Below are 18152 nucleotides of genomic sequence, written 5' to 3'. Positions count from 1 at the left end.
CCTCTCTAGTCCTTGTATTCCCTGGAAAGTAGAAGTTAGGCGTAGAGGCTTGATTACATTCAAGTTAAATGTTTTGGGCAAGAATAGATCCCAGGTCACTACATCAGAAGGCAGGTGATGGCTGACTGTACCACTATTACTGTAGCCCTGTTAGCGACGCTGCCTGGGTCACCTGCCTTAGCTGATCCCCCCACTGTCAAGGTGCATGTCCCGCTTGGCTGCTGGTCAGTGATGTTCAGGGCGCTGCCTGGGCACCGCGCGAGCGTCCTGTTTACCAGCCAAGTCATCACCAGGGGTCGGCACCTGCTGACCATCCTTAGCTGACATTTTTCTATAAAGGGCTTTCCTTTTACTATGTTTCTTTTTTTTCTTAATCATTGTGGACTCAAGGATTTTAAAAATAGTATTGTGATCATTTGTACTCCTTTTTATTTTTGTCCTTACTTTTGATACTCACAGTTGGCCAGCAGGAGCCCCTCACGCCAGCTTCTGCCTCCATTTGCTGGGAGCCCATGCGTGTTGGGGCCCCTGGCTCTCTCGCACAAGGCGTCAGGGGCTCCCCTCGTACTTGCCCCAATCCAGGCCTGGGTGGGCTCAGCCATCCTGAGCAATCAGACCTGGAAGATGCCCTCTTACCCACCTCACTGGGGACCAGTGGCCTGTCAGTTAATCACAAAAGTCAGTTACAGTGAAGAATCATAAGGAAACACACACACACCTTACACATTTAACTTAAAGCAAGTAATGCAATCCTTTAAGTCACAGTAATCTTTTGCTGTAGGTCAAGGTCTTTTCTTCAGAGCTGGGTCTGACTTACTGGAGTTCATTTTCTCTCTTGCATTAGCATACTCACATGCCATTGCTGTGGCTTCTAGGTTAAGACTTAGACATTTCCAGCACTTCCTAAGCGGGCTGAGAGCAGAATCCTCGTTTAAACTCTTCACGTCCCGGATCTCCCCCCGGGAATGCCACAGCGGCCCTCGCAGCCATTTGCTCTTAGTGAGTCATTCCAGAGATTCAGTTTGTCTCAACCTTTGTGGCACTTGTGTTCGACAGTTCATGGAATGTTTAAATTACAAGAGCAAGTGGCAATAAGAAGTGTGGGAAGGAACGTCACTGGGACCAGGCAGGCGAGAAAGGCGCCTGCTCATCATAGTGTCGTCCATGGGGACAACACCGGCTGCAGAAAGTGCCAGGCGTGTGGGGTCCCGTGAGGGGGAAGTGGCAGTCGGGGGAGAGCTCCTGCTGTGATGGCCGTGTTCCTCCTGTCCTGAATCCGTCACCTGCCTGAGGGGAATTCTGATGAGATGGAGTACAGAGGACTACGTTTGGGAGTTGAAAGACCTGAGTCTAGTCTTGGTTTGTCACTATCCAGCAGTGACACTGAGCTTGTCACGGAACCTTTCTGTCCGTGTCCTCATCTGGAGATGGTGACATTTGCTCCACTCGCCTCCCAGGGCTGCTGTGAGGCTGAATGAGCGTGCGGGTTGTTCAGGGCGTGTTTCCTCCACGTGGAAGGCAGTGGCCGCCCCCCTCTCCCCGGTCTCCTATCACTGGACGCTCACATTGTCTGTGGGGAGTCTGAGAGGTGGAGCCTCACAGTGGGGACCCCAGCCGTGCTCGGGAGCCCCCACAGGAGGAATGAGCTGGAAATCACGTGTGCACATTTCCCTGAGAGGAAGCTCATCCGTAGACACTGGGTGGTTTCATGGCATAAGCTAGAGGCGTTACCAGATAACGCTAAAAATGACCTCATCAGAGACTTGTCAGATGGTTTCTTTTGGGGGCTGTTTTTGAGCCAGAAACTGTTTCGTTCACTTATTAGCAAAGTTTTGATACCTACTGTGTGCAGGCGCCATCCTCGGCTCTGGGGCAACAGAAGCCAACACACAGAGGCCTTTCCCGTTGGGTGGGGAAGGAATATCTGACGGCGGGGAGACAGCTTTCCGTGGGCCAAGGGCTGTTTTCAGTAACCACTTTCACGTAATGATGCTTCCAATCTTGACAACGGCCCCGTGAGGAGCGTACCATCACTGTCCTCGTCTCACATGTGAGGAAGTGAGGGCTTCCGGCTGGCAAGTGCAGGGCTGGCATCCCAGGCAGGCGGCACCCAAGTCCACGTCCTCCACTGTGACCATGAACACCATTGGCACTGCGGGGTGCCCATGCTGCTCTGGGCACCTCACACCCGTCAGCTGACCCTTCCGAGACACCTTCTGGGAGCAGGAGCAGCAGCAACGCTCCCCACACCCTGGCTGCGAGGGAGGTGAGCGCCCTGCCCCAGGCCTCTCACGCCCTGTGTCTCTTTTCAGACCTACACGGTGGACATCTTCTCTGCAGGCTGCGTCTTCTACTATGTGATCTCTGAGGGCAGCCACCCTTTCGGCAAGTCCCTGCAGCGGCAGGCCAACATCCTCCTGGGCGCCTACAGCCTCGACTGCTTCCACCCCGAGAAGCATGGTGAGTGGCTCCTCAGCCACCTGCGTGGCCCTGCGGGATGGGGCTGGTGCTGCCTCTGCACCCCCAGAGGGCTGGCTAGGCTCATCCCTGGGGTCCCCTCCTAAAGCCAAGAAGCTCCAAAGTTCCCCCAGGTCACCAACTACCCATGTGACTTGAGCAAGGCCCCCTTTGAAGAGCCCTGTTTTTCAGCTTGCGATGTGAGGGTTAAATAATCTTAGGTCCCTTCCTGCACTGGCATTTGGGAAGACGGATCGTCTGAGCTCCATCAACTGGACTCCGTCACGTGGGGCCCGTGGTCGGCAGGTGTGGTCTGTGCTGGACTGGGGACAGACGGTCTTTGTCCTTGCACTCCCAGTGCGGGTGCAGCAAGTCTTTCTTCCTGACTTCGGGTTTTCCTAGGTTATAATTGGCCCATGGCACCCCAGTACTGCCTTTTAAAAAATTAAAACTAAATTATCATTCTGCTTATGGGTTAATTTTCCTTATTCGTTGTAGAAAAAACAGATTAGCATAAAGGCTCATGATCCCATTATTCGGTGATGAATGACGGCTAGTAATATGTTGGGGTGTGTGTTATTCCGATCATTATCTGGACAGTTTGCATCTTTTTACTAAAACGGGGTTCAACCGTGCATACTATTTTGCAGCATGCTTGTTTTTCAATGTCACCTTGACTCTCCATGTGCCGATCCGTGTGTAGCCACAGACTGCCCATAGCTCACAGCCCGGACACGCAGGCACAGTGGCGTATCTGCCCGAGCCTGACGCTGCGTATTTCCAGTCGCTCCTTCGCACAGACCATGCAGTGAGGACTCCCCTTGTTAGCTGAAGTTGTGTGTGTGTGTGTGTGTGTGTGTGTGTGTGTGTGTTTAATTATCTTATTGGACTAAATTCCTGTTAGTAGAATCCTGAGTCAAAGGGTATGCAGATTTCCAAGGCCTTTGGTATTTTATTGTGGCTTTGGGTTGGTAATAATAAGTCGCTTATTTTCCCCTGCAGAAGATGTTGTTGCACGTGAACTAATAGAGAAAATGATCGCAATGGATCCGCAGAAACGCCCCTCGGCGAAGCACGTTCTGAAACATCCGTTCTTCTGGAGCCTGGAGAAGCAGCTCCAGTTCTTTCAGGTAAAGATGTCTGTTTTCTTTATTAAAAATCTTTGTTTAATGTTTTCCAAATCTTGAAAATGCAGAGAAGAACAAAGAATAAAACCAATGACCCATAATCCTATAACCAGGAGATTACCATGGTCGATGCTTTACTATATTTTCTTATATATGTAAAAGTAGAACTGGGATCAAACTATATATACAGTTTTGTATCCTGGATTTTTTTTTTTACTGTACATAATATTTTAAGTATTTTTCACGTTAAGGTCCTAAAATTTTAATGACCGTTTCCTATGACACGGCTGTGCCATCATTTTTTACACTATGAAATTTCTGACCGTACCCAGAAGTGGGGTGAACACTGTACTGTGCTCCCCTCACCCGCCTCCCGGTGCAGCAAGTGTTCACTCTCCCTCCACCTGCTCCCCACCCGGGTTGTTTGGAAGCAAATCTCAGGCGTCATATAATTTCATTCAAGTGTCACCAATTCAAATATTTCCTAAGATTGGATTTTTTTCTGTCATCTTTTACTCAATCTTTGCCCAGATCTCATTTTGCTTAAAATAGATTTTACAGTGTTAAATTGTTAAGATCAACGACTGTGAACGCCTTTGGCGGTTTGACAGTTGCACGGCCTTGTGACATTGCCAGGCGGCTTTGTGGAGAGGCGACGTGTTTCTCAGAGTCTGCTGTGGTGTGAGTTGAGCATAACTCAGCCAAACGCCCCCCGCCCAGCACGCAGATCTGACGAGCGGGCGCGTGGGGCCGCGCTTCTCCCCCTGGGTCTGGGCAGAGTGCAGCTCGGTGAACACTGTGATTCAGACGTGACTGTCACACTGTCCTGGAGTCTGACTGGGGCCTCGGCTGTAGTGAAGCCCCTAGAATATAAGAGCCTTGAGGGCAGGGGCGTTTGACTGCTACGTTCACTGCTGTGTCCCCTGTGCCTGGGGAGGACCCTGCCTGGCCCACGGCGGGTGCTTGTAACCACGCAGGTGGATCAGGAGTGGGAGGGTCCGATGCTGTCGTCCGTGGCAGCAGGGGGCGTGTAGCACCAGGACTGATCACTGTGTTCCACGGGACGTATCATGAAAATTCTCATGTCTAGATGTCTTTAAGGGACCAAACTACCCAGGTCATTTTGATGATGACAAAATATAGAACAAGAATAAAACTCACACAAAGGACCTTCACCCCACCATGGGTTGGGATTTAAATGATTAGTATCTCCAAGTTGTATGTCTTGGGAATGCACCTGGCTGCCGTCTGTGTCGGCTCTAACGGCTTTGCGGGTCAGAAACGTGTGTTCCCAGTGTACCCGAGTTGACAATCTCATCTCTCTGAGGCTTTTCTCTGGCAATCGCAAGTTAGGAGCTCGGCGAGTCTGGCTTCATCTTCATCGAAGAAAGAAAAGCCGGTGGGTCCCCTAAAACCACTTCATGTTGATGTCTGTGGGAGTCATGACTCCCTGCGTCCCCAGCTAGTGGCCTGTCTTACTGGTGGGGGCTCAGGGTGCGTCCTGGCTCTCTCCTCATTACCAAAGTCGGATGCAGAGCAGGGCTGGAATCCCGGGCAGGGGCCTCCGGAGCCCGTACTTTTGCCACCAGGTTTCCTCTTCAGAAAGGCTGGTCTTCATCTGTCGTTTCTAGCATTCGAGGGAGGAGCGACACTCCTCCGCCACTGACGGATTGAGCATCTCCTGCTCAGTGGGTAGGCAGAGCACAGGATGCGAATCAAAATTGGGCTTTGCTTTTCTTTTTTCTTGTGGTTCATTGGTGAATACAGATGGCACGTGTGGCTCTGGAGACGCAGTACCTGTGTGCGTGTGAGATTCGGGCGATGTGTTCGTGGTCTACGCACAGGTGTGCACCGGGGACTCCTCTCTCTGTCCTGGAGAAGGTCTCTGTGGCCTGTCCCCAGGGAGCTGCAGGCACAGCTGCCCACAGGGGAAATTCCACGGGCAGCGGGCAGGGTTCCTGCTGCCCAGCTCTGCCGCAGGCACCGCCAGTGTGTGATTCACGTGCCAGTGACTGTTCTGTTCCTTACTGTGCGATCCCCCAGCTCACAGCGCCTCCCGACACTGACCGTCATCCCTCGCCCTTGTCCCCCACAGGACGTGAGCGACCGGATAGAGAAGGAGCCGCTGCACGGCCCGATAGTGAAGCAGCTGGAGCGCGGCGGCAGAGCCGTGGTGAAGCTAGACTGGCGGGAGAACATCACCGTCCCCCTCCAGACAGGTGACCGCGCTAGAGCCCGTGGGAGGAAACGTTCCAAAAGCATCAGCCGTTTCTAAGAAGCAAACACGGAAATGGCAGCTCCAAATACCACTAACTGGGTTGGAGGCTTTCTTGGGTGTGTCCTCTGGTTTGTTACGCTGATGTTTCATTTTTGTTCCTCAGCACGACAGGCTAATGTCATGCTCCAGGTGGCCCTTTCTGATCTGGGTGTGATCATAGCAGAGTCCAGACTGACACACTCTCGGGTTCCATGGGGCCGGCTGCCCTGTGACCCTGAGCATGGAGTCGTGTCACCTTTTAGTCTACTTGCTTAATCTCCGGGCCCCCAGGAATCTTTTTTTTAAATTTGTTTTTATATGAGCCAGGCACAGTGGCGCACTCCTGTAGTCCCAGCTGCTCAGCAGGCCAAGGCGGGGGTCACTGGAGCCCAGGAGTTCAAGGCTGCAGTGAGCTGTGATCACACCTGGGAACAGCCACCAGACCCCAATCTGGGCAGCACAGAGAGAACCCCATCTCGTAAAAAAAAAATTTTTTCTTGGTTACTTGCTTAATCATCGCGTCCCTTAATGTTTTTCTAGATCTGCGTAAATTCAGAACCTATAAGGGCGGCTCTGTCAGGGACCTCCTCCGCGCCATGAGAAATAAGGTAAAGGGCTTATGAACACTGGGAGGGAGACCCCGTGGCCCCAGCGTGGACACGCGCCCCTTTCACCATTGTTTGTGGAGCCTTTTGTCCGCCCTGGAGTTCTGACCACACAGAGAGCCTGCGGCCTGAGGTGGCCTTGACAGATTAGAAGCTGTTTCTTCCCTGACGTGGGTTTGCTCTTCAGGGATGTTGAGGTGCAGAGTTGAGCCCTAAGGCAGCCTCTCTGGAGCCCATGTCCTTCGTGGTCTCTTTGCTGACGTGTGGTGTCCTCTCCCTGCCTGGTACGGTCCCCATGCAAACACACCTCTAACAGGGACTGTCAGGACACCTTCCCACACAGGGCCTGGTCTCCAGGGGCTCGTGGGGCAGGAGGCACTGCTTCTTCCCTGGGGGCCTGGGGTGCTCCTGCCCCATGCCGTCCCCAGCAGCCTTCACACAGGCCAGCTTCACACAGCCTTTCACAGAGGAGGCCGCAGGCCCGCCGGACGGCTCTTCAATTCCAGGCCAGTCTATTCCACTTGCGGTTGCCGGGCTCTCCCAGGTCCTGACCACCCCCTGCTGGCCTGGCCACTCCAGGGGTGAAGCACCCCCTGCTCTCTCAGGCTTTGAGGCTCCTCTATGATGAGGGGACGCAGGCAAGATGATGGCCTAGATTGTCGTAGAAGCCTTCTTTTCCTTTTCTTTACTGAAAACCATCCAACACTGACATCGTGTCTGCCTTGAATGACAAAAGGATATTTTGCCAGCATTTCCCCAACTTTCTAACCCCTGACCCTCCGTCTACAGAAGCACCACTACCGGGAGCTCCCCGAGGAGGTGCGGGAGACGCTGGGCTCCCTCCCGGACGACTTCGTGTGCTACTTCACGTCGCGCTTCCCCCACCTCCTCTCGCACACCTACCGGGCCATGGAGCTGTGCAGCCACGAGAGACTCTTCCAGCCCTACTACTCCCAGGAGCCCCTGGAACCCCAGCCCCCCGTGACCCCAGACACCCACTGAGCCAGGGCGGCCCCAGCTGTGACCGAGGGCCTGGTCGCCACAGTCCAGAGCTTGGCTCCTCCCGGCTTCACAGGGAGACCAGGCTTCCCAAACCAAGTGCCTTGAGCTGCCCGCTCTGCAGCCAGCAGAGGATAACGCTGACCCCAGGAGGAGGGAGAGGCGGCCCCTCGTGGCCTGCAGGGAGCTGGGAAGGTGTCGCCCTGGAAGGCTCAGTCGGGCGCCTGCCAAGGATGGTCCCAGAGACAGCGAGAGGAGTACCTGCCGACCTCCTTCTGGATAAACTTGCTTCAGACTTAACATTTCTTTTTAAAATCCCTGCTTGATGTCAGTCAGGGGGCCTTTTGGGAAGGGAGAGGAGGGAATCCTAAGTTCTGCCTGCGTGCTCGGACCAGCAGTGCAGCCTCTGCTAGAAGCAGGACTTGGGGGGCGAGGGGTGCGGGAAGGAGAAAGGTGTCCCAAGGGTGTGGTGCTGGGGTAGGAGGTGCCTCACTGATCACAGATGTGCCCCAGGTCGCCCAGGGTACTGGTAACCAGTGTTTCCGCAGAGGCAGCGAGAGCCGTGAGCTTGGGCTGTGACGTCAGGGACAGGTCAGCGGTGCGTGCTGCAGAGGAGGTCATGTCTGCAGGGCTCTCAGGAACGAAGAGGATGCTCTGCTCTGGAGGCCGTGGTGGCCCAGCGTGTTGGTGGCCTGAACAGTGGCCTTTGCATCGTCCTGGGCCGGTTGGGGGCGTTCAGGAACATTTGGGGCAAGAAGTGAAGCATTCCCTGGCCATGGAGGAGGGCAGCTAAGACCCATACAGGGACAGGCCTTCAGGACCGGGGGGAGCAGCCGAGTGGGACCCTCCAGCTGCCTGGAGAGAGCCCTGAGCCAGATGTGGGTGCCGAGGCTCCTCTGTCCCTTAGGCCGGCAGAACAGGGGACACGTGGTCAGTCAGGGCAGGGGGCAGGAAGCCAAGGCCAAGGTCACTGTGTGCTTCATGGGCCAGCTTTTTGTTTTTCTTGGCAGATTTTAATAACTATATTTTGATCATACTGTAGAATGCTACAATCAGCATAAGTAAGCTATAGTTGAAGCTTACTCGCGAAGAAGAAAAGCAAGATACAGTACATCTTCTATCTTGTGTGGTACCAAAAATCGCCATCCCCTCAAAAAAGTGTTCATGTTTAGAACATTCTCTAATGCTGAAGAGTAAAACATTATAGCAACACTATGTAAATGTATTAAGCAATGTCAGAGTAATAATCTCTAAATTATGTTGGTACCATGTTATTTTTTTCCCTAAAATTAATATAATTTTTAACTTTAGTTTGAGTGAAAAATTCCTCTGTCTTTTCTCTCCCAAGAGCCTTAGAGGTTAAAATGCAATCAGGGTACCACGTAAGGAGACGCTGTCTGTGTCCTTCCTCCCGCCGGGGAGGGGTCATTGAGGTTCGGTCCCGCCGCAAACTCAGAGACTCCATTCAGTATTAAGAATGGAATTGTCGGATTTTACTCACTGACAGAGAAATCACTGTTTCTTCTTCTTGTAAGATGTTTTCTGCTTGTGTGTGTGTCAGAGCCACTCAGCAAAAGCTCTTTCTCTGCCTTTGCAGAATGCCTACATCCTTAAACCTCATCCGTTACCTCATGCAGCCTTGGAACCTCGGCCCCCCGGGGTGGCATCCTTGGCGTCCTGCAGGCCGTCCGTGTCTCAGAACATGCCAGACTGTGTTTTCTCCTCTGGTGCCCGCGCCAGGGCCTGCCTGGGACAGCGCTGTCCCCACGGCTGCAGGGAGCTTTGCCGCGGGCTGGGTGGCAGTGGCCCGAGAGAGAATCCAAAGGCAGAGAAGGTGCCTGGAGCGATTTAACAGGACTGCCTCGGGGACTGCCCCTCACCTTGGGGGTACCCAGGTGATTCCTAGTGGCCCAGTTTTGTCTCATCTTCATTTTAGCCTGACTTGCCTCGAAACAACTTTTTCAAATGCCCTTTATTCGAGCACTTACTCTGTGGAGCTAGGCAGGAGCCCAGTTACTCGTCAGGCCCCCAGGTGATTGTCGGAAGAGGTCTCGTGGGGGCAGCCTCTGGCGTAGCCAGCCCCAGCTCTAGAACTCTGGTTTCTGTGGCGCTCGGCGGGTCGTCGTGTGGCTTCAGGCGGGGACAGCTCTGCAGCACTGCCCGTTGTGTTGCAGCTGAGCTGTTGGATTCTGCAATTCCTGGGGGGCTGTTTCACTCTTTAGAAGTACTGTACACTGTCTTCATCTTTAAGTGCAACTTAGTTACATCTGTTAGGGATCCAAAAGACGCTCTAATTTATTTAAATTGTGTCTTAAAGCTGCCATTGAACCTCTCTCTGGCACACGTGCCAGAATTTCTCTTATTGCTTCTTGAGTCTTTTGAATTTCAGTTTTTGAAGGGCTCCACGTGTCATTAGACACCAAAGCATTTGCACTTTGGGGAGCATTGGTATTACTTGGTAAGTCCTTCAGCCATCCAGTGGCTGAAATATGCAATCCTGGGTGCAAACATGTCCCCTCCCTCCCTGCTTGCTGTCACTGCAAGAGTTGCCAGAGGTTCTTTCCAATGGGTCGTCACTCTGATCAGTTACAGGTAGATGTTGTTTTGGAAGATCGAGAGGTTAGTGGATCCGGCAAAGTATTCCCACCAATTCCAGGAGAAAGGTCCTTATCAGAGGTGACCCTGATCCTTTGGTGAGGTTTTGTGTGATTCTGTCATCATTGGCGATTCTTTCTTGCTGCGGTAAAAGATCCACTGGCTGCGGATCTAACCTCTCGACAGACACGGGGGCTTTGGGTTGTAGGACTTTGTCCTCTTGGCTCCTTTCTTTCTGGAAGTTGGACTTTGGCCAGGTTTGGTTCTCCCAAGACTGTCCCATTCTCCATCTGTTCGTTGGACCCTCAGCCTGGGAAGGTGGCTGGCGCTGCTTTTGCAGCCTCTGTGCTGGGGGAGAAAACTCAGCCTCTCAGTCTCCTCTTAGCTTCCTCTCTCTGCTGCTTTGGCTTCTGAAATTGCTTCTCTTTGTGTCTCCCACCATGTCTTTTCCTTGCTCTTTCTTTTGCCATCCTGGTGTAGTCGTTCCAGTTGACTGTGGCCTGGCACTGGCTTCCGGAAGAAGGTCCTCAGGTGTCCTATCCGGGCTGGCAGAAATTCTGCCTTCCTGGGTTGGGCCATTATCTTACACCAAAGTATCTACTGTCATCCTCTGCTTTTTCTTTATGAAACAGTGATTTCTCCTGAGTAACTCTGCTTCTGACTTGTGAATTGGCACTTACGTCCTTTCTGTATCCAGTGGAAAACCACAACGATCGCATCTGCAATGAGCCTTGCCCTGGCGCAGCCTTAACCGACACTTTCAGCCAAAGCCCCCACCTACTCGCCCCTCCACGTGCTCTGCGATTGGCGGATACAGTATTCCTTTTCAGTGTCCCTAAAGCTGTGACGGGGGAGTCCCCACTTACCTAGAAAGCATTACCAGTCAACCACGTGGCATTCTCAGAGGCAAACCTTGTGTAGTGTTCTTTCTGCAATGACCTATTTATTTAACCTATTTATATTTATTTAATTTTTACTCTGAACTGTATCCCATTACAATTGCACTTGCTTAAAGCACATCAGATTTGTTTTGGACAACACCCCTGACCATTTTAAAACTGGAAAAGGAAAAGTTATACTGTATCCTTCCGTGGGATGGACGCTTTACAGTAGTCTTGTCTTTAAAGGGTGAATAATTTGGTCGGGATAAAATGTTAATTTTTAGGTGATTCTTAAAAAAATATTCTGTGCCATTGTGTCTTCTCTGTGGATGGTTGTCTCATTGGTATATGTTAATTGTATGATACAATCCTCTTTGTGGAACCCCAAATCCTCTTTTTAGCTTTATATTTTATAAACTGCCAGATTGTACAACTTTTATGTGTATTTTTAAAGCTTGATGTGAGGGTCATTATCTAAGTTAAACAGCCTATTTTTGTACCTCCTGTACAGTTTTATAATTCTGCTGATTGATGGCATCTTATGTTGAGCCAACCACAATAAAGGTAGTTTTAGATTTGGGAGTCAGTTTCTTTTCCTGAAGACTCGAACACACGCTCAGGTGAGGGGGTGTCTTGCCTCTTCCTGGGGGGCAGGGCCTGGGTGGCAAGGCCTGAGCGGTGGCCCTGCCGGCAGGGTCCGGGGGCTGGGACATCCTCCCTGGCAGCTGTTTGTGGGAGAAACTCCTTTGAAACATTGCAGGAAGTTCCCGAAAGTATTGATTTGGGCTGAATTCCAGGAAAGTGGTCAGCTGGGACAGACATGCCACAAGGTGAGAATTAGGTTCCAAAGCAGAGTTTGGGACACGTGAACAATGAACAGGATACTGGACCAAGAAACCCAGAAGGTGAGAACAAGTACAAGGTAGCTTGGCCAGCGAAGTGCAGGGAGGGCCCCACCGGAGCAGTCAGCAGCTCACGGATGGGCCCAGTGAGGTCTGCCTGGAAGTAGGACCCTCCCACACGCCACTCCCTGCCTTCCCGACCCTTCCTGGAGCAGTGAGGTGAGGCTCCTCCTGCCCCTGTGCCCAGAACAGGGCTGCTCACAAAGGGAGGCCTCAGGGGCCCACCAGCCCCAGGACAGCTCAGCAGGGACTGTGTCAAGGCCCGGCTCCTTCTCTCTGAAGCTCTGCCTGCCACCATTCTGCCCCCTCGTGCCTCGGGGCACCAGGAGTGACACAGACCTCTGGACACACCTCCGAGGTCTCTGGAGTGTGGGGTCTTGGACACAGCCAAACCTGGGGGCGAATGAGGGGCTGCAGGATGTTGTTAGCCATCTCACTGCACATGGCAGCTCCTTCTGAACCTGCCTGTGACAGTGCAATCGCAAGGAATGTGATCTACCGCAGCCTCGCTGCCCTGGGAACAGGGCTGTCAGCCTTTTATCGTAGCCTGGGGTGGCGGGACGCTTGCTCACCTTGGCCACTAGAGGGCGCCGTAGACAGCCCCCTGTTCCTCCTGAGCCCCGAGTTTTTAGAGTGTCCAGCCCTGGGTGAAAAGCCTGGATAGTGCTCCTCGTCCCCACTCCCCGGGGGGGCTTTGATGAGATGACATCCAGACGAAAGAAGGCAAGGGGCCTGGTTTCACAAATAACAATTCCTTCATTAGCTGGGAGCCGTCTAAGTAACCCGCATTCACAAACTTGTCTCGTGCAAGGATTAGCACAAAACATAATAAACAGCCTCCTCCCTGGCCAGCGGGAATGACCTTGGGGCCTCATGTTCAGTGGATCCATGCCACAGTCAATACACGTACTGGGGTGTCCCTGAGCACAACCTACAAGGACATTGGCATGTACAGACACCAACTGTAACAATAACCACAAACTTTGTTGAGTGTTTACTGTGTACCAGGCTCTGACTCAGGGTTTTACAAATCATCACATTTATTCGTCCCAGAAGCCCTTCTAGGGGGGCTCTGAGGTGAGTGAGAGGGACTCTCTAGTGTAAAGGCTCAGATGTGGGACCCCAACGGCCTGGATTTTAATATCAGCCAGCCTCTTGCTGGCTGTGTGCCTACTCAACCACCACTCACCAGCTAGTCACCCAGGCCTCAGTTTCTTCATCTGCAAAAGGGGGATAACAATAGTATCTCCTCATAGGGCTGCTGTGAGGATGAGACACAGTGACACCTGTAAAGTGCTTAGAACAGCGCTTTGCCTGCATAGTAAGCACAACAGAAATGTTGGCTATTATTACCCCCATTTTGCAGAGAAGCAAACTGAAGCTCAGAGAGGTTAAGCAACTCGCCCAAGGTCACACAGGCAGCAAGGGGCTGAGCAGAGATTTAGATACAGGTCCTTGTAACTTCACCCTGCCAGGCTGAACTCACAGTCTCTGTTCATCAGTCTGCAGGTCAGCGTGCCTTCCCTGGCCCTGGCAGCACTTCTGCTTATACCTCGGGTTTCTACTTGTAGTTGCAATTAGCAGGACACCATTTAAATTGAGAGCACACTCTCATTCTGCTAAGCAGTGTGGTCCCCAGACCAGCAGCATGAGCACCGCCTGGGAACCTGTTAGAAATGCTAATTCTCAGGCCTCCCCCGAGACTCACAGAATTAGAACTCTGGCGCTGGGGTCCAGCCTCCGGAGAGGCTGCTGCACCCTCACGTTTGAGAACCCTCGCTGTAAAACACGTCTCATGAAACCAAGCGGCAAGACCTTGGCAGTTCAAACAGAATGATTCAGAAACTTAGCAGAGAAGAAAAGGAAACAAACTATAAAAAGGCACCTGCATTTGAATGTTTATAGCAGCACAATTCCCAATTGCAAAGACATAGAAACAACCCAAGTGCCCATCAATACAGGAGTGGATTAATAAAATGTGGTGTATGTATACCATGGAGTATTACTCAGCCGCAAAAAACAACGGTGATCTAGCACCTCTTGTATTATCCTGGATGGAACTGGAGACCATTCTTCTAAGTGAAGTATCCTAAGAATGGAAAAACAAGCACCACATGTACTCACCATTAAATTGGTATTAACTGATCAACACTTAAGTGCACATATAGTAACATTCATCAGGTGTCAGGCAGATGAGAGGGGGAGGAGGGGACAGGTGAAATCACACCTAATGGGTACAATGCACACTATCTAGGTGATGGGCACACTTAAAACTTTGACTCAAATGGAACAAAAGCAATTTATGTAATCAAAACGTTTGTACCCCTGTAATATTCTGAAATTTAAAAAAAAAAAAAAGAAAAGGAAACAGACGCGGAAAGTCATCTGCCTGGAAGCCACAAAGTTGGGGGAGGAGTTTTGTGGAGGGGGCTGTTTGGCTCAAATGATGCTCAGGGAAGTACAGAAGGGAGTCTCGACCTGGCTACATGGCAGAACAGCAGGACTGTGTGTGCGGCTTTCAAAGTGGGCACACAGGGTTATAATCGGACAGTTCTGGGTGGGCTTAACACCTGTATTGCTAAAAGCTGCACAGGCAGGTCTGCCCTGCTGTCAAGAATGGGTGCCCTGTGCCCTATTGGAGAGGGCCGTGGGGGCTGCACGGTCCGGCTGCAGTTAAGGTTCGGCATCCACATGGAGTATGATACTGTTCACAATCCCAGAGAAGACCCCTCCCTTCGGAAGAGGGATGCCCTTAGCCTTTCCTCTCCCACTCTGACTGTTGGGTGTTTGTGAATGACCTCATTATGGGCCCTCTCCTCTCTGCCCACAGCAGACCCCTGAGGATCCCAAATCCCTCAAACCAGACCGCGCCTCCGGGCCTTTCTGCTTCCCCGCCCTTTGTGCTGGTTCTCAACATTGTGCACATTGGAATCACCTGGAGGGCTTAAAAAAATATACACACACCCATCCATCCACATACCACACATATGCGCACACAATATGCAACTATTGCAATATGCAATATTTGAGTCATACTAAGAATATGGTTGTCCCACTTGGTATAAGCAGGGTATTGGTTCCAGGACCCCCGTGATACCCAAATCTGCTCACACTCAAGTCCAGCAGTCTGCCTGCAGGAACGCTGGGAGAGCAGTCAGACCTCCGTATATGTGCTAAGGTTTTGCATCCCTCAAATACTGTATTTTTAATCCACATTTGGTTGAAAACAATCCGTGTATAAGTGGAGCATCAAAGCTCAAACCTGTGTTGTTCAAGGGTCAATTGTAATTGATCTGAAATTCAAATTTCACTGGGTGTCATGTATTTTAGGAGAATGAGAGATAATGCTGGTGACAGGACTAGATCCCAGAGACAGGAGACTGCCCAGTGAGGGCCACTGTAATTCCAGGACCAAGCACACAGCCTGAGCCCCCTGCCTCATTGTGCCCCTGTCCCAAGGAGTCTCAGGTCCCCAGTGCCGTGCTCAGCCAGCAGGGGGCAGCCTCCCCCGACCCCAGACCAGGCTACGCTTGGTGATGAGAGGACTCCATGCTGGGGAGCCATGGGGGCCAGCAGGGGCTCTGCCTCAGAGTCCACAGTCTCCGTCCACAAATGACCCCAACCCGCCTGCGTTCCATCTTTACTCCCGGGCCGTGGAGTGTCCCAGTGCAGGGGGAGGCTGTCTCTGACAAAATGGAGCAAGTCTGGGCTACGAAGGAACCGTTTGTCGGGCACAACAGTCAACAGTGAGCTGCGTACACACTTATATTTACGTTTTCCTCAGTACAGTGCAACTTGGCTTTCAACAGCTAACAATTAGAAAAGCAATTGTTAAAACGCCAAATTACTTCTTCCTTGATCTTGGACCAAAATATGCACGTACTTTGAGATGTTCTCAAAACACGGATACTATTTCACCCACCCTCTTGTCATGAAGACGCAGCACCGAATTAAGCTATCAGTGCCAGAGCCGGTCCAGGCAATGTGTGATTTTATTCAGGAACATTCCTTTATTGACTGGTTACCTCACTCTGAGTTAACTTGCACCAACAGGTGCCAGAGACTCTTACTCTGGATTCTGGGAGCACGTGGCGAAACTGGCTGAAACCAGCTGAAACTGGCTTAGGCAAAAGGGGCAAAAGGATTGGCTCTTGGGAATCACCTGTGGGAACAGCCCTCAGATCCACCTCCCTTCTTCCCTGGGCACGCTGACCTCCTTCTCGCCTCCCCAGTCAATGAGGCGCAGGCCTCGGGCAACGGCCGTGCTGTGAGTTCGGCAAGGAGACAGGAAAAGATCCTCTTTCCCCAACTTGTTAAAAAAAAACCAAAACCAAAACCCAAAGGTGGGGTACCATGACGCCAGCCTTGGACCAATCATTTGGCCAGGAGGGTGGGGTCGAGTAGGAAGATGGAAGCTCCCCAGAAAACCGGTCTGAACTAGAGAAAGGGGGGGTTGTCTCCAAACAATGGCAAATCCGGACGTAACTAACTCCTGGAGAAATTTCATGAATGGGACATCCACTCTAATTTGTGTCTATGACAGATGCCACCAAAACAATAAAGTCATGTGGGCCCCTCAAAGACTCCTTCCCACACACAGCACTGCATTGGCTCGGCTTTGCCGAGTACGACAGGGAGATGCCAAAAGGAACTGCTGTGAAGAAACAGAAATGGCACGAGAGTCGGCAGGTCCTCAGCATTTGTGGCCTTGACTGTCCTGTTGGTCCCTGACATGACCTAATTCATGACTTTGCTAGGCCAGAAGTTTCAACGGTCTGTGCTGTGAGGCTGGCCTGTGGTGCAAGATCCTTTCTCGAGGGGGAGACTTGCTGGCCGCCCGGCTCCTGCCTCTGCGCCCAGCTTCCATGCTTTCCGCTCAGTTGTACAATGTCACCCTGCTAGAGTGATCTCTCAAAAACCGCTAGGTGAGGCAACAGATACGATGAGCCCTGAGAAAGTGGTGGCTCTTAGTTGCTAATAGAAGGTTTTCGTGGAGCGGCAGGTCGGAACAGGGAAGACTCAGCTCCAAGACGCTCATGGAGCAGCGAGACAGGAGGGGGCTCGTCCTGGTGTTAACAAACCTGCAAGGGGGGTCCCTCTGTTGCTCAGGGCACAGAAAGGCAATTACGTAGACAACGAGGATTGTCAAGGGAGAAAGGAGATTTATTGCAGAGGATGCGTCGTCCAGGAGGTGGGAGGAATGGCCTGCCTCAAACCCGCCTCCCTGACCAACGTGGCCAGGGGTTTTTCTAGAGGTGAAATGAATAATGCACATAGAGAGTGATATGCACATGTTTGCAGCGGAGCACAGGGCATGCAAGCACCGTGAGAAATCATGCTAGCACATACGTCACATGATAAAAAGATTGTGGATGAGTCCCTCCCAGGGTGGAGGCTTTAGCAGTATAATAAGCTAGAGGTTAATTTTGGTCATTCTTTCACTTTTGTGCACAGGAAGGATGTGGCGAGTAGCTTGTTCAGTGGGTCCTTGGGCACAATCTGCGGTACGGTGTCACTTATCCTGTCGTCCGTGGACAGCCTTACACCTACAAGTGTAATAAGGCCTTGTAGTTGTCTCGTGGCTGCAAGGAGGCTCTGCCAATTCTGGGGGAAAAGAACAACTCAAAAGGGAACGGATCAGTGAAACAGAAAGTTACAAAGTTCTCGTCAGCAAATCTTACTGGCTGGGAACCTGAAACGTATGAGAACTATAAAAAAGTGTTTTTGTTCATGGAGCCGGTTGCACTGAAACTGCCTCCTTCATCAAGGGCCCCAGCGAGTGCAGAAACTCCACATCAAAAGAGGTAGTCGAGGAAAACGAAATGGCAGGGCCTCAAAAAATTAAGCACAGAATTACATAGGATCCAGCAATCCCACTTCTGGGCACGTTCCCCAAAGAATGGAGAGCAGGGTCTCCAGCAGGTGTTTGTACCCTCGTGTCCGTAGCAGCCAGGAGGGAGAAGCAACCAAGCGTCCGCTGACACTGAACGGACACACACGCTGTGGTACGATGGAATGTTCTGCTGTAAAAAGGCATGAAAGTCTGACACCCGCTATGTCATGGATGAGCCCTGAAGACACTGTGCTGAGTGAAATGGGACACAAAAGGACAGTACTGCATGGTTCCCCCTGGCTGAGGTTCCTGGAGGGGTCAGACTCAGGAGCAGAAAACGGAGTAGGGGCCGTGGGGGGCTGCGGGGGGGCTGCGGGGGGCAGGGGTGGGGAGGGAAGGGGCGTTAGTGTTCCCTGGGTCGGGAGCTGGAGTCTGGGGAGGTCACGCGTTCTGGAGATGGGTGGTGACGGGGTGGCAGGACCGTGTGGACGTACTT

At 51.9% G+C, this 18152-nt stretch overlaps 1 protein-coding gene across 1 annotated transcript in view; it reads left to right on the top strand.

Moving 5' to 3' along the window:
- ERN1 (endoplasmic reticulum to nucleus signaling 1) overlaps positions 1–11503 on the top strand; it is a 90830-nt gene extending 79327 nt beyond the window's left edge. The window contains exons 18-22 of the mRNA XM_045525818.1: positions 2313–2460; positions 3460–3587; positions 5680–5803; positions 6382–6449; positions 7236–11503. Coding sequence (XP_045381774.1) covers positions 2313–2460; positions 3460–3587; positions 5680–5803; positions 6382–6449; positions 7236–7448 — 681 coding nt within the window. The 3' untranslated portion in view covers positions 7449–11503. The remainder of the gene's footprint in view (positions 1–2312; positions 2461–3459; positions 3588–5679; positions 5804–6381; positions 6450–7235) is intronic.
- The last annotated feature ends 6649 nt before the right edge of the window (positions 11504–18152 follow it).

This window comes from Lemur catta, chromosome 15 (genome assembly GCF_020740605.2).
Source record: "Lemur catta isolate mLemCat1 chromosome 15, mLemCat1.pri, whole genome shotgun sequence".
Classification (NCBI taxonomy): domain Eukaryota; kingdom Metazoa; phylum Chordata; class Mammalia; order Primates; family Lemuridae; genus Lemur; species Lemur catta.
This window is presented reverse-complemented; position numbering and strand designations above follow the sequence as displayed.